General features: G+C 43.5%; 1 protein-coding gene across 1 annotated transcript; it reads left to right on the top strand.

The window, feature by feature from the left end:
- Positions 1-12,344: 12,344 nt before the first annotated feature.
- On the top strand, positions 12,345-15,625 carry CHCHD2 (coiled-coil-helix-coiled-coil-helix domain containing 2). The gene is made up of 4 exons (XM_075013987.1): positions 12,345-12,505; positions 13,251-13,503; positions 14,611-14,770; positions 15,286-15,625. The coding sequence occupies exons 1-4, from the start codon at positions 12,456-12,458 to the stop codon at positions 15,294-15,296; spliced, it is 474 nt and encodes a 157-aa protein (XP_074870088.1). The 5' UTR covers positions 12,345-12,455; the 3' UTR covers positions 15,297-15,625.
- The last annotated feature ends 1,368 nt before the right edge of the window (positions 15,626-16,993 follow it).

Raw genomic sequence — 16,993 nt, 5'->3', positions numbered from 1 at the left:
ATACCTTAACTCAACCTTCCCCTTTAGGGTAGTTCTGCCCTGGGTAATCTGCAGAGCTAAGCATTTTGTGAATCAAGCAATAGGCTGATTAAAAAGGAGAGGAGATGGATTCACGAGAATATACTTTCTTATCAATTAAAACATTCAAGAACTAGAAAATAGTCTAGATATTGAGGAATTTCTGTTAGGACTACTTTCAGTACACCTCTGGTTATAGTTCAGCAAGCCAGCTAGAGTTTCTAAACTATAAATAAAAAACAGGTATAATAGCAGAGGCTAGGAAGGGGGGATTGTGATTACATGGGAGTCAAGGCAATACAGAGAGTTTTAAAACAACTAGGTTAGCCCAGAATGAGCCTTTCATTATTATAAATACCCTTCACAACCAGTACTTCCCTGCATACAGTCATAACCCTCCTAGCCTCCTACTCTCTTGAGCCTTCTGGGCTTTCTGCTAGAGATTAGCAGACGAGACGGTAAGTCAGTACCATAGAAGCCTCTGTAGAATTTCCCGAGGAATGGGAAACAACAAAGCAACACAGTGGCAGTAGTCATCTCTCAAACGATGCCTTTAGTCCCTCTTTTGTTCTATGGAACAAAAGCGATACACATAAAAACACTGTGAATTTTTTGCAGCAAAGAGAAGATATGTAGCACTCAGGATGCATAAAAAAGTAATAATAATTTTAAAAAGGCTGTCCTTGCTCTCTATCCAGTTTAAATTCAAATAAATGTCTGTTGCTGTCTAGATTCTAATTTCTACTACTATGGAGAAAAAAGTCTGATTGCACAGAAAAGATAAAGTTGAGGTAGGATAAAGCAGATACAACCTTATATTGTACCTGGCAACATTCACAGTTTTATAGTTCAGCCCTAAAATAATACAAAGTCTCCATTCAAGGGTATTTTTATGTAGTTAGTGAATCTGTAGGAATCCAGGTAGAGTCCTGTGCTTTGCTTCTTCAACTCTCATTAAAGTAATTGAGAGAAATAGAAACTCAACAGGTACAGGATTTGTTCATCAATTGTTACTCCAAGTGGAATGCAATTTATTTCTGTTTTGCCAACTTTTGAATGGTGTTTGATTTACAGAGCATGTACTACTGGGAATCATTATGGGCCCTATTTAGGAGAGAGAGAGTTGAAAGTTTCTTCCAACATTTGAAATTATTACTTAACTGGAATCCAAATTCCGTATGTATGAATGCAAATTCAGCTTATCTAAAAAAAAAAAAACAGTATTAATTAGGTTGACCGTAGCAATATCTTTAGAAATTTATTTTCTTATGAATATGAACTCTGGCCTGGCTGACAAACAACACCAAAAACAGAGAGATTTAGGGAAAGAGATTTGATATGGAGATATTGACAGACTGGAGAAAAGTCCAGGAAATAGTACGACAGAGATTCAGAAAGTGGAGGGTTCTGCTTCTGAGATAACAGTGAAGGTCCAGACCTGCAAACAGTTATTCATACTGATTTAAAAAATCCTGCAAACCCCACAAATTTTAATAAATATGTCTTGTTTAGTTGTTCTATATATCACACTATTTGGCTAAGTGACCTCTGATTAGTTTTTATAAAATATTTTGTGGAAGTATAATTGGTCTGTCTTCCCTTTAATACAGTATTTAACGGAAATTACATCTGTGATTCAAACTACACTTCAGACTGAATACTTTACAAGCTGGTAATAATAATGATGTGAATACGCAGAGGGAGTATGATTATGCTCAGTGTGAATATGCTCAAAAAAACCCAGGAACATGGTACATAACATTGAAATAATATCCTTGCAATATTTAATATAATTCTAGTCTTGTGCACATCCCTTACATAGCAGCAAATAACTGGAGAAAAAGGAATGGCCAAGTTTCTCTCTTTGACAGTGCTTTGTTTTGTAAAATAAAAAAAAAAAAAGAGGAGCTGGTATGCAGCTGGCTCCCCACTCTCTCCTTACTCCACCTCCTGAAGCAGGGCTGCCAGGGACCTGTGCCCCCTGGCCGGGTCCCTTGGGCTGGAGCTACCAGTGAAGTTCTGCACCATGGCTGGCTCCCAGCCCCAGGGCAGCTGGGGTTCCCCCAGCCCCAGCCAGGTGCCTGGAGCTGGAGCTGTTGACACGGCTCTGTGCCCCAGACAACTCCCAGCGCTGGGGTTGCCAGGGTTCTCCTGGACCCATCCAGTCCCTGGGGGCTGGATGTGTCAGCAGGGGTCCATGCCCTAGCTAGCTCCCAGCTATGGGGCTGGTAAGGTCCCTCCGCCACCGGACATGGATCCCAGCTGGGGCTGCTGAGATGCTGGTACAGCATATGTCCCGTATGTCCCATATTTGGGACAGGGAGATAAAGTCACCCTAGTGAAAAAAGGTGAGAGTAGGCACCACTGAGGTCCAGAGGGAACTGAGGCCTGACTGCCCTTAGCCCCACCCCTTCTGCTTTTGGTCCCACCTCATACAGCATGCAGTGCCAAGAACCCCTCCCACCTTGCTAACAAATCTCATGGTGGAGTTGAAGGCACCCTGTATATGCCAAACAGGAAGCGCATTGGGGAAGAGAGAGCTTTTTGTTCTTTGCATATACAGCGGGGAGCCCTGTACCGCTTTAACCCTTGTCTACAGTAGCAGTTTATTTCAAAATAAGGCTCCTTATTTTGAAATAACAAGCAGAGTGTACACACTACCATGCTAGTTATTTTGAAATAACAGGGCTTATTTCAAAACTGGTGTAGACCAGCATCATGAGGAGTAATGCTTATTTTGAAATAGTGGCAATGTGGAGAGGCTATTTCAATATATTTCCAGAGTTAACTAGATTTTAGTTCTTTCTAAATAGTTTACTTAGACATGGCCTAAGAGACTAAGGGTATATCTACTCTGCAGGGTTTTTCAGAAATGACTAATTTGGACGTTCTTTTGTCAAAATGTTATTTCTGAAGAAAGCATTCACGCTGCAAGAGCATTTCAAAGTTGAACATTCACACCACAGAGTCCAATTTCGAACTAAGAGGTAGGATGAGATGACTCCCCGGAAGCCAATTAAGTCGCAATCACCTCTGCTTAGTACACAGAGTTGATTTCAAAATTGAAAGGTAGGTCAGTGACAGTCATTCCTTTTGGTGGTTACTATTTTGAATGAAATGCTAGGATTCCAGAATAGCAAACTTTGCAGTGTGTATGCAATTTTCTTTTCTCCAGAAAAAAATGGGTTTTTACACACACAGGTAGACAAGCTTTAGCATGCTACAGGCTCCTCATTATTTTTAAAGGTACAGATAATTAACATGGCTATCACTACAGGGAGATATAGCTAACAAACATCCCTTTTGTGTATAGGCTTTGGGGGACAGCCGAGGCAGACAACAGGAGTGCTGCCTTTGTAGATAGCACTGGGGTGCAGGGGACCACCCCTAGCAGATATAGATTTGTGGGCAAGGGACACCCCCTGTGGGTATGAGTCTGTTGCCCAAGAAACACCCCTCTTTGCATATAGACATGGAGGCAGGACCAATCCCCTTGTGTATACACCGTAGCAAGCGACAGGCTCCACTTTCCCTGCAGGCCTGAGATTGCAGACGGGGAACAGTGCCAGAGGAGTCAGTTTCCATAGCAACCCTCCGAGCGCAGGGGGCGTGAACCATCAACCACGACGTATCTGTATGGTTTATGACGTCACATGAGGGGTGTGGTTTGTGGTGAGCTAGAGCCCGCCCTCTTCATCGGAGCCAATCGGAAAGCGAAATGGAGTGAAACCTCCTCCGGAGGGCGGGGCAACGCGCGGGGCTGCCCGGACGCCGCGGAATGCAGGAGCCGGCTGTGCGGGAGAAGACCGAGGGTTGGGACAGCGGTTGTCTGCCTAAGGCGGCGCCCCCTGGGGCGGAGGAGGAGGAGGAGGAGGAGGCCGAGGCGCGCTACGACGTGTACGAGTGGTACAATGTGCGGGAGTGGAGGGGGCCGCGGGGCCCGGGCTCGGGCGGGAAGGGCCGCAGCCGCCGCGAGAGGGAGCTCCGCACCAACCGCCCCCTCCCCGCCGGCCACGAGAGGAAGATCGTCCAGAAGATGCGCAACGGCCAGGCCAAGCGGCGCCGCCGGGAGCACCGCGGGCCTCGCTCCACCCGGGCCGGGTGGCAGGCGAAGCGCCAGGGTGAGGTCAGGGCGCAAGGCCGGGCTTCCCCCTTCTCCACCCCTCCCAAGGCCCCACAGCAGGGAGGTGGTCCGATCTCCCTACCCTGCGCCCCGCTACCTGTACACTGTCTCCTCTGTACCCCCTGCACATCCAACACTTTGTTCTTGTGGTCGGATGCCCCAAACCAATGGTGCCCCAACGAAAGCAGCCCAAGGCCCATAAGGTTCCTTTTCAGCTTGTAAACCCTTGAGCTAGGACTTTTTGTTCTGTTGGTACAGCACCTAGCATGGAGACTTCTATTACACGAGGCTCCACAGATAGGGATTCCCTAGAAGTTAGTCAGATAGGGAACGTGGGAAATAATATATGGGCAAGATCAGATGTGAAACAATCGCATATAAAAAAATCCAAGGCACCTGTGAAAGGTGGACATATAAATAGTGGTAGTTTTTTAAAGTGCTTTTACACAAATGCTAGGAGTCTGTCTAATAAGATGGGTGAACTGGAGTACCTCATATCAAAGGAGGAAGTTGACATAATAGGCATCACAGAAACATGGTGGAATGAAGACAATCAGTGGGACGCTATCATATCGGGATATAAATTATATCGGAAAGACAGAACAGGTCGTGCGGGTGGTGGAGTGGTACTATATGTGAAGGATAATATAGAATCAAATGAAACAAAAATCCTAAAGGAATCAAAATGTTCCATAGAATCATTATGGATACCAATTCATTCCTCTAATATGAATATGGCATTAAGAATATATTACCGACCACCTAACCGGGACAGTGATAGTGATGCTGAAATGTTAAGGGAGATTAAAGAGGCTATCACAATAAAAAACACAGTAATAATAGGAGATTTCAATTATCCCCATATTGATTGGGTACATGTCACCTCAGGACAGGATTCAGAGATTAAATTTCTTGATGCCTTAAATGACTGCTTCTTGCAGCATCTAGTACAGGAACCCACAAGGGGAGAGTCAATTCTCGATCTAGTCCTGACTGGAACGCAGGATCTGGTTCAAGAGGTAACTGTAACTGGACCGCTTGGAAATAGTGACCACAATATAATAACTTTTAATATTCCTGTGTTGGGAAGAACACCGCAGCGGTCAAACACTCTAGCATTTAATTTCAAAAAGGGGAATTACACTACAATGAGGAAGCTAGTTAAACAGAAACTAAAAGGTAGAGTAACTAAACTAAAATCCCTGGAAGCTGCATGGAAACTGTTTAAAGACACCATACTAGAGGCCCAACTTAAATGTATACCCCAAATAAAAAAACACAGTAAGAGACCTAACAAAGAACCACCATGGCTTAACAGCCATGTTAAAAAGGCAGTGAGAGAGAAAAGGGCAGCTTTTAAAAAGTGGAAGTCAAATCCTAGTGAGGAAAATAGAAAGGAACATAAACACTCCCAAATTAAGTGTCATAATGTAGTAAGAAAAGCCAAAAAAGATTTTGAGGAACAGCTAGCCAAAAATTCAAAAAATGATAGTAAAATGTTTTTTAAATACATTAGAAGGAAGAAGCCCGCTAAAAAAGCAGTGGGGCCCTTGGACGATAAAGATATAAAAGGAGCGATCAAGGAAGACAGTGCCATTGCGGAGCGATTAAATGATTTCTTTGCTTCAGTCTTCATGGCTGAGGATGTTACAGAGGTTCCTAAATCTGAGCCAGCCTTTTTAGGTGACAAATCTGAGGAACTCTCCCAGATTGAAGTGACATTAGAGGAGGTTTTGGAGTTAATTGATAAGCTGAATAATAACAAGTCTCCAGGACCAGACGGTATTCACCCAAGGGTTCTGAAAGAACTCAAATGTGAAATTGCGGAGTTATTAACAGTGGTTTGTAACCTATCCTTTAAATCCGCTTCGGTACCCAATGACTGGAAGATGGCCAATATAACGCCAATATTTAAAAAAGGCTCCAGAGGAGACCCTGGCAATTATAGACCGATAAGTCTAACATCAGTACCAGGCAAATTAGTAGAAACAATAGTAAAGAATAAAATTGCAAGGCATGTAGAAGAGCACGAATTGTTGGGCAAAAGTCAGCATGGTTTCTGCAGAGGGAAGTCGTGTCTAACTAATCTATTAGAATTCTTTGAAGGGGTTAATAAACATGCGGACAAGGGGCACCCAGTGGACATAATATACCTAAATTTCCAGAAAGCCTTTGACACGGTCCCCCACCCAAGGCTTTTATGTAAATTAGGCGGTCATGGGATAGGAGGAAAGATCCTTTCATGGATCAGGAATTGGTTAAAAGACAGAAAAGAAAGGGTTGGTATAAATGGTAAATTTTCACAATGGAGGGGGGTAACTAGTGGTGTTCCCCAGGGGTCAGTCCTGGGACCGATCTTGTTCAACTTGTTCATCAATGATCTAGAAAATGAGGTAAGCAGTGAGGTGGCAAAGTTTGCAGATGACACCAAGTTGTTCAGGACAGTCAAAACCAAAAGGGATTGTGAAGAACTACAAAAAGATCTCAGCAAACTGAGTGATTGGGCAGCAAAATGGCAAATGAAATTTAATGTGGGTAAGTGTAAGGTAATGCACATTGGAAAAAATAACCCAAATTACACGTACAACATGATGGGGTCAAATTTAGCTACGACAGATCAGGAAAGGGATCTTGGAGTTATAGTGGATAGTTCTCTGAAGACATCCACGCAGTGTGCAGCGGCAGTTAGTAAAGCAAATAGGATGTTAGGAATTATTAAAAAAGGGATAGATAATAAGACAAAAGATAACATACTTCCCCTATATAAAACTATGGTACGCCCACATCTTGAGTACTGTGTGCAGATGTGGTCTCCTCACCTCCAAAAAGATATATTGGCATTAGAAAAGGTTCAGAAAAGGGCGACTAAGAGGATTAGGGGTTTGGAACGGGTCCCATATGGGGAGAGGCTAGAGAGACTGGGAGTTTCCAGTCTGGAAAAGAGGCGATTGAGGGGCGATATGATAGAGGTATATAAAATCATGAATGGTGTGGAGAACGTGAATATAGAAAAATTATTTACCTTTTCCCATAATACAAGAACTAGGGGACACCAAATGAAATTGATGGGTAGTAGGTTCAAAACTAATAAAAGGAAATTTTTCTTCACACAGCGCACAGTCAACCTGTGGAACTCCTTGCCGGAGGAGGCTGTGAAGGCCAGGACTCTGTTAGGGTTTAAAAAAGAGCTCGATAAATTTTTGCAGGTTAGGTCCATAAATGGCTATTAGCCAGGGGTAAAGTATGGTGCCCTAGCCTTCAGTACAAGGGCAGGAGATGGATGGCAGGAGATAAATCACTTGATCATTGTCTTCTGTTCTCCTTCTCTGGGGCACCTGGCATTGGCCACTGTCAGAAGATGGGATACTGGGCTGGATGGACCTTTGGTCTGACCCAGTATGGCCATTCTTATGTTCTTAGGAGACCAGGTCCAATGACTAGGGCTCTTTCGCCATATGGTAATAAAAATAAATACTAGTAATGAACAGTAAGATGAAATGAGGTGATAAAGCTTTGTAGCCTCTTCCCCCCTCCTAATTTGAAGCATTGGATGTGTCTGATCTTGCTGAATTTGAGGCACCACAATTGTAAATATTCTTGGAGGAGAGTGGTTTTGTGCTGATTATAAAGGAGAAAAATCTAATGAGGTAAATGAAATGGCAAAGCATCACACAATAGCTGATCATGTAACTAAAAGAGACAATGTTTTGTGTCCATTTCTTGCAGGCTGAATAGACGATTGGATGTTAAACACCTCTCCTTGTTCTAATGGCTGTTCCCCTTAGGAGAAAAGAACCCTCCCTGTTGATTAATGCTTTGCAGTGGGATCTTCTGAACGTCACTTGCTGCACTGTTTAAAAACCAAGTCTTGTAGGACAAATACGTGACACTTTTTTGAATAAGACCAAAGTCCTTGGCACTTTTTTGCCTCATCTTGTGTTATTTTATATAATGGCAACAGTATGCTAAGCATTTCATATACAAGAACAAAGCTGGGGTTTCAATCTTGGAGACTTTACATTTGAAGGCCTTGAATGTACATGATCATATGTATAGTGGAATCTTCCATACCATCTTGCACATAACTTTACTGACATGAATACTCTCATTGTCTACATATGTGATTAGTCACAGCAATGGGTGCTCGTTGGGATCAGGGCTCTGTTATTGTAGAGATGCTTCACAACTGCAACGGTCATAGTAGTGTGGCAAGGTTCACCTCGCTTCCAGGCTTCTGTTTAGTCCCCTATCCCATGGCCAGGATACTGTTGCCCTTCTTGGGGTGGAGGGGGGGAAGATGGTGGTCTGGGGGGAACCTGGGCACCACCCACTTGTTCCAGATTCCGGCCCAGGGACCCTGTGTGGCTGCTAGTGGTGGGGAAGGACTCCCCTCGTTATGAACACCACAGCTGTTCCCTGGGCCACTTCCCCCAGACAATTCTCCCCATACCTCCTCCAAGCAGTGGCGGCGGCGGCAGCAGCAGCAGTACCTGCTGCCTTCTGGCTTGGCTCCTCCTCTCAGATCAGTCTGATTGGCCTTAGCCTGAACTTCAGGGCCTCCTGGGCAGGACCTTAGCCCCTTGTGGCTGAGCACTCCTCTGGTGTCTCTAGATAAACTTTTTCTTTTCTTTTCCTCTCCTCTACTACTCTCCCCCACTCCGGCAAAGGGTTCTTTTAAAAGCAGGTTGAATAGTAACAGGGAGCCATGCTAGTCTATATACTATCAAAACAAAAAAGCAGTCAAGTAGCACTTTAAAGACTAACAAAATAATTTATTAGGTGAGCTTTCATGGAACAGACCCACTTCTTTAGACCATAGCCATACCAGAACAGAGTTCGGCAGCCTCTCTTGCCAAAGCAGACTGAATTTTCATACTTTCATATCCAAATTTGACACATTAACACATGGTTTGAATCAGGATGTGAATTTTCTGGGACATTATAGGCCCTCTTTGGCATACTTGGCTTAATTTAATTCTTGACTCCCCCCTGCCGCCCACCTCTCTGATTTGCTCACCTTGCTAATTTTTTTCTGGTTTTTGTCAACTTTGATTACTGTTTTTGGTTCCCTATGCCTTAAATATTGAGTCTGTTCTGGTATGGCTATGGTCTGAAGAAGGGGGTCTGTCCCACGAAAGCTCACCTAATAAATTATTTTGTTAGTCTTTGAAGTGCTACTTGACTGCTTTTTTGTTTTAAAAGCAGGGTTTAAGTGGGACCAGCTGGCCCCAGGGAAGCCTCCAACAGGTGCTCACACTTTACTTGTTTGTCAGCCCTGCTTTTCCCTCTTGTTCTCACCCCCTCCCAGCCTTATGTTGTCACATAAGATATGGTTCTTGTGCCAAAGAAGAGGCACCTGAGCAGTCTAAGTGACCTACACAGGCATGTAAAACTGAACACAGATGTTCACAGGATCTAGGACCAAGAACAAGCATTATGTACTACACAAAATAAAATGAAACAAAATTGTTCTCATCAAGTTCTATTGATCTTAGGCGTTGTAACAATAGTAAGTTTGTGTCTTTCTAATCTGTGTTATTTTAAATATACCTTTTAACTGTCCTACTAAGGCAGTGTTGTTGTTTTCTGTTAGTTATTAAATTACTGGTTATTTATATTAGACTTGGGCTGTACTTACTAACTTTTTATACGTTGGTTATTGTACCTAACATCTTTCTCATATTTGATACCTGTACAAATGTATGTAAATAAAAGTATTTTGTTTTGGTTTTTTTTAAACAGATGATGTTTATTGTCTGTTAAATCACATGAATAATCTGATTTTGATCCAGGGCAGTTTTGGGGGGATTTGGTCCTGTCAGTTCCTCTGCTAGTGTTAAGATTTTTTTTTTTTTTTTTTAAGGACTCCCATTCCCCAATGAGCTATGTTTGGAATCATGATCAGAGGTCTGTTCAACAATATTTGAGGTGCTTATTTTCTAGACAGCTGTCTGAGGGATAGCAGATCCCCTCTGTATGTGAAAATGACAAATATGCTTTTTGGGAAACTGGTGGTAATTAAATATGGAAGTGGAAAAAGTTAATGAGGACAATGAAGGATGAAATAAAGAAGGGAAGAGTTCTGCCACTCTTCATACTGATTGTTTGTCATAGTGTTATAAAGTAAGATTTAATTGATACATATTCTTCAAGCAACAATCAAATAATGGCTTAATAAAGATCAAAATTTAAAGGTGGTAATACATTTAAACAATCAGTATAATTTCTCTTACTGCTACACCAATCAGTTTAAAAGAGAGAAAAACATTTAGGGCTTTAGCTGCACAGCTGTATTACAAGGTGCTTTGAGCAGTAACAGAGAGGTAGCCATGTTCGTCTGTATTCTAACAAAACAAACCAGCAGGTCCTGTAGCAGTTTAAAGATTAACAAAAGTAATTTATTAGGTGATGAGCTTTCGTGGACCAGACCCACTTCTTCAGATCAATCACATTTGCAGTACAGGCTGACATATATAGTACAGAGGTCCAAAACAATGAAATAAAAACTGACAAATCAGATACATGGAACTGAAACGGGGGGGGGGATGAAGGGAAGAGATACTGATTGTCTTGCCTGAGATCATTATGAATACCAAAGGAAGGGAAACAGTCCTTGTACTGTGTGAGATAATTGCTAACTCTGTTGAGACCAAGTATTAATGTATCAAATTTGAGCATTAACTCCAGATCACACATACCCCTTTGTAATATGCTGTTAAAAAGTCTCTTTGTTGTAGAATGCATATTCTCAGGTCTTCAAGAGAATTGAGTCTGCCCAAATAAGTTTTGGGATGTAGTATTAACACATTTCATATTAACTAAACTTGCCTAAATTCATTATATATTAACACTCAACATAGTGTTTTAATGATTTTTGAGTTTTTATTGCTCAGGCCATCTAGCCACACTCAACCAGTCAAATAACCACATGGGGTGAGGGGCTATTGTGTTGGACACCATATCACTATGTATTTAAACCTGGGCTACATTCACAAGCCTATGTGAGAGAAGATGGTTCTACTTTAAGACTTGCCCCACTAGATATATTGATTGGATTTGTAGCCCTCTGAATATTTGTTATTTTTCATTCTCTTGGCTTGACTTTTTGATAGTGGTACTGGTGAGATGCTTTTACTAGTACAGTTCTTTTACAGTAGCACTTAGAAGACTCCATGATTAGGGTTACCATGTATGGCCTTTCAAAAAAAGAAGACACCCCTAAGAGGGAGCATAGCAGTATCTCCAACTCATGTTGTATTAAAGTACTATATATAACAGGGGTCAGCAACGCCCATCATGGATGCCAAGAGTGGCACACAAGCTGATTTTCATTGGCACATGAGACAGGAGCTCAGCCCTGCTCTGCCCTTCCTCTCTCCCTCCCTCCCTGTACAGCCAGCAGCTTGCTCAAAGCCATACTGCCTGTGGATTCACAAAAGGCCAGGTAATGCTACCAACCACCACCTGAAAGGTAAAGCTCTGCATCTTTATTAATGAAGCTGTTGTAAGTAGGACCATTAGTGACTTTAAAAAGTATCACCAGTACTCACACTATGTTACATAGAGGTCAAAAAGCCAAATTTCAACCCTTCACTGTGGAAAGTTTGCTTGGTAGCACCTGATACAGATACACACACGCTCTCTGTCTCAGGGATGTCTTACTTTTTATATGGTAACATTGTCCATGATGAGCAGGGTCCCTTTACGGTGACTGCTATACAAGGAGACACATTGAATTCTTTATCGTTCCACCAAATTAAAACATTGTTTATAGCTAAGCGTTAAGATCAAGGTTAAAACCAACTCCACATGTACAGTGACTATCTACTGCTCCGTGTCCGTGGCTAGTACTCAGACTGGCCTGACAGTCACGCTTGAATTCCCAGTACTACGGCCACTTGATGAACATCCATCAGCCTATAGGTGGGTCCTTAACCAAAGACAACCACCCTACCTCTGACCAGCTGGGCTTCTGCGGGGACGCAGACCTCTCACCTCATTGCCCTCACCTAGCCTGGCTTGGACAGGCGCGCTGGCCGGAGACGGAGGTTGCTAGGAAAGTCCCCCCCACAGCTCAGGGTGCACATTCGCTCTCATGGAGCACTCACCCCAGCCGCCTCTGAGCGTAACCCCCGCCCCGCCCCGCACACGTGTATGACATCATCAGGCCGCGACTATTGCGCTTCCGGAGAGCCGGTGACCTTCAAAGGGGCGGAAGCGGAAAGGGCTGTATCAGACCCCGGCTGTTAGCAAGGGAAGAAGGAGGTGACGGGAGTAGTCTAGCTCGTTACCGAGTTCGGCCTCAGCCGCCAGCATGCCCCGGGGCAGCAGGAGCCGCACGTCCCGCATGTCGCCCCCGGCCAGGTGAGCGAGGAGAGGCTGCGGGGGATGAGGGTGGGCAGGCGGGTGGCACGTGGGAGCGGAGGCTGCTGGCATGGGGTCGAGGCCCGGCCGGGTAGCAGCTCCCATGTTGTTGCCCTCAGTTACAGGCGTTGCCCTGTCCGTGCGCGGTGGCTTCAATGAGTGTCTGGGAGCGAGCCGCGGCCTAGCGAGGGTTGTGCGCTGTGCGGCCCAGGCGTGCGCTAGAGGAGGAGCGATGGGCTCCAGTTATGTAACAGCTTTGTCCTTCACTCCTGTAGAGGGAGATGGCGCTGAGTAAACCCTGTGGCCTTGCCGAGGCGGTGAATGTTTAACCGACTTAGGGAACAGCCGATTTGCAGCCGGCTTTGGGAGCGTCTTAACGGTAGCTTGCAGCATTCTGTTTCTCTCCTCCTGCACGCCCCAGGATGAGCCGGCTGTAAGTCGGCCTAGGCAAAACCTAGCTGGCACCGGTTTGAAAATCCATCACGCTTTGCTTATGTGGTTCACCCTTAAGTCACACTATTTGGGGTGGGGGGAGGCTGACTCTTGTGTCTCCCTGAATTTTCATTAAGTTTTTGAAAAAGGGTACCTAAGCCTAAAGCACTAATGATCGTGGCTTAAAGTTTAGTCTTAAAGTATTGCAGGACAGGTACTCTAAAACACAGCCTTCAAAAGGGGAGACTTTTACAAGGTTCACTACTTTGGCATTGAAGTTTGTGGGTTTTTTTTCCCCCTAATGCCCATGCAGCCGTGCACCGCAAATGAGAGCTGCACCCCCACCACCTCCACCTCGTGCTCCAGTCCCAGCACCTACCCCTGCATCTGCAGTGACTTCACCTGCTACTGCACCAAGGCAGCCCGGTCTGATGGCACAGATGGCTACAACAGCTGCAGGAGTGGCAGTAGGCTCAGCTGTAGGACACACACTGGGTCATGCAATAACAGGAGGATTTGGTGGAGGAAGCAGCTCTGAAGCTGCAAGGCCTGACATTACTTATCAGGTACATGGTTGATATTGTATCTTCAGTCTGAGCTATGAGTGAAACCAAATAAACTAAGGTGAACTATCGTGTGAGAGACAAGGCCTAATGAGTGCTTGCTTAATGGATGGAGCTGGTATGTGGGGATATAGTCATTAGTATTCTGGTGCATTTATCTCAAAGCAGTTATCACCTTAGCTTTTGTGAATTACGCATCATCCCAATCACATTTCAAATAGTTAAAATGTGTAGTGTCAAGTAGTGGTAGGTTTACTGTTTAGAAGCTACTGATGCTCCTCTTCCCCCCCCTTCCCCCCCCCCCCCCAAAAAAAATTGCAGCTAAATCCAATTCCCTTATGGGTTGATAAATAGCACTCAGCATAATAGAAATGTTAAGGGTGGAGATTAAGGCTATTCAAAACATTAACTACCACTCTAGAATACAAGAGTGAAGGTCTCCTATTTAGCAGTCGAACTTGTGCACAAGAAGTTCCATCTGCTGCCTGCCATTCAAGTATGGGTGGGGAAACCTAGATTCAAATGGCCAGCTAGAGGTTAAGTATAAGCTGTAGATTCAGTTAGTTGCATTTAATGTGTTATCTCTCATTTAACTCTTGTTACTGAGAAACTGGAGACTTAGATCGCGTTTCAACTTGTGCACTTTCTGATAATATTTTTTCTTTAAAATACACATCCTTTTGCAAGCCAAATACACTAGCTCATGTGTCAACATCCCCAAAATAAGGGGAGTAATAAAAATATCAGAGTACTTTACTGAAGAAGTGAGTTTTGCTCACTGTTTTGAGAGTAGGCTTTTGGGATACTCTTGCCTGTGTTGCTGTATTGGGATTTGACTCCCTTTGGGAACAATTATGTTGTGAAGCACTATTTGAAATTCTAAATCCACTCAAGTTGATGAGATGATTCCCTTTGACTATACTGGGGCAAGGTTATTGCCTCTAGTATTTACAAGCTGCATGACTTCCAAGGGAGCACTTGCTCCCTTTTCTACATAAGAAATAAGTAGAAACATACTGACTAATGAGTCCTTAAGCTGTGGTTCTCGGTAGCTGAAAATCTTCATTTCTTTTCAAATGTGAATCTGCATTACTGTCGCTTCCTGTTCAGGAGCCTCAAGCAACCCAGCCTGCGTACCAGCAGCAGCAATCTCAGTATGCTCCCTGCCAGTATGAAATGAAGCAGTTTCTGGAGTGTGCTCAGAACCAGAGTGACCTTAAACTGTGTGAGGGCTTCAGTGAGGTGCTGAAGCAATGCAGGTTTGCTAATGGTGAGTACCTCATTTAGGTGTTTTGGTGTACACTTAATATACATCTAACCATAAGATCAGGTGACTCATGATCAGGGACTGTTGTCAGTATATAGTGGAAGTAAAGTACTACAAGCCTGATACTTCATATGCAGGCTGGCTTGTATGTTAGATCCTGTTGTAGTCATTTGCATTAGAACCGAAAGAGTGCATCATCTAATTTGGTCCCTCCTTTGCATGTCCAATTCTAAACTTATAGGTGGACTCAAAGGAGTAGTACAGTTTGTTACCAACTGTGTAATCTGCATTTATATTGCTTTTCTACTAATTGGTGTTCTGGGTTTTATTGTTGAGTGCCAACTGTGTAATTTAGTCCTGTGCAAATACAATTGGAATATGAAATCTAGTGATGTCTAACATGACTGAATTAAATTTTCCTTAGTCATATTAAAAGTACAGATTAGTCACTACCTGGAGATTTAAAAGTTTGTTCAACATCAAAATTTGTCACTAATTCAACTCTTTTTAATTTTCAGGCTTAGCCTAATCAAATTCTGCAAAATGAAGAAGATGAAAATGAGCATTCAAAGACCTAAAATTGAAAGATGCTTCAGTAGTAAACTAAGTTCTAAAGCTGTCTGCCATCTTGTTTGTTCATATGTTCACAACTGATTTGTCAAGGTTTGGAGAGACACTGATAACATGATGGTTGTAAAAGGATAGTTCTAAGCTAGATATCCAACAAGGGAGTTGTATAAGATGCTGAACATGGGCAAAATATTTCAGTGGGCTTAATCAAACTAGTTGTTCTGCTGATTACATTGCTGTTGTAAATGTGAAACTAAGACAAAAATAAAATTCTCAATGTTAAGTGTCTGAGAGCCTCTGAATTAAGAGTTCCCACTTTCTGTGGGAATACGATGTGAAAGTAGCACCTGAGAACAACCCCTCTGTTACATCAGATGGTGTTTTCAGACAAGTTCAGTCTGCACCCCCATCCTGTTCATGCTGAGTGCTCTTGAAAGTCTCTTCTATTGTTGGTTCTCTGAAAGTCTGGTGAAAAGCGTATATGGAAATAATGCAAACATTTTTGGAAAAATCTCCAGTTGTGTGAATCAAATCAGTAATTCCTGAACTCCTCTGATATGCACAGCTTCTAAGTGTAGGACACTTCCCCCATTGACAGTAATTTGGATCCCCTGGGCATTGTTTTATTGCTGTGGGCCCACTATGGTCATCCAGTCTGACCACCTGTGTGGCAGGGGCTGTAGAACTTCCCCAAAAGAATTCCTGGGTGGAGCACTTCTTAAAAACATGATTTCTAAACTGCCAGCAATGGAAATCTGCTACAGCCCTTAGTATAACTTATTGGCTGACAGTTTTTATTAAACTGTCTTAGTGCTAGTCTGTGTGTGTGTTTTTTTTTTTTTTTTGGGTCCAACTACCTTCCAGCTGATGGAGTTTGCAACTAGCTTGGTCAGAGTTGCCAGCCCCTCTTTCCTCTGCCTAGCAGTGGCATGGGTAAAGGCACCTGCATTAGCTTCTTCTTAGGCTCTGATTTAAGCTCAGACTCCTGTAAGCGTCTGGAAACCAGGAAAATTAGTGCTGTGGGGGGCCCATGTCATTTGCTTAAGCTGTTTACAACTTGAGCAGGTGCCTTCCCTGAGTACAGTAATCCCTTGAAATGCACAACTCAATCCTGCTCCTCCCTTGCATGTGTAGTTCCAGCTCACCACCAGCCAGCCCCCTCCCATGGCCCTGACCCACTGCCACATTTAATCCTCCCTAACTGTCCCCCAGCCCCAGGACTTACCTTGCAAAAATAGCTCCAGGTGCCTCAGCTGCTTTCCTGGCTGCAGAACATGCATCCTGCTGGCACAGAAAACTGCCACCTCACTTAAGCTTACACAACCCTCACATAACTCAAGAGACTACTGTACAGCAATGTTTGTCTCCCTAAAGATTAATTATCATTCTTCATTAGGATATAGCTCTTCACACACCAATTCTATCTTAATCAGCTCAAGCTTTGATGTAAGGAGAGGGAGTCAGACAAGGGAAGTTTCTGTAGGAAAGCCAAAGAGGCCTAAATTGGAATAGTGTAATTCCAAAACTGTGGTTATTGCATTAAACAAGAGCTGAATGATCAACAGCAAACAGGTCACAGCTGAAGGGGGATGGTACTTGATGTTTTCACATTTCCTAATCACAACTAGAAATCTTGACTCCTGAGAATTAGAAATT

Source organism: Carettochelys insculpta, chromosome 19 (assembly GCF_033958435.1).
Source record: "Carettochelys insculpta isolate YL-2023 chromosome 19, ASM3395843v1, whole genome shotgun sequence".
In the NCBI taxonomy this organism is placed as follows: domain Eukaryota; kingdom Metazoa; phylum Chordata; order Testudines; family Carettochelyidae; genus Carettochelys; species Carettochelys insculpta.
Note: the sequence above shows the minus strand (reverse complement) of the source record. Positions and strands in the feature narration are given on the sequence as shown.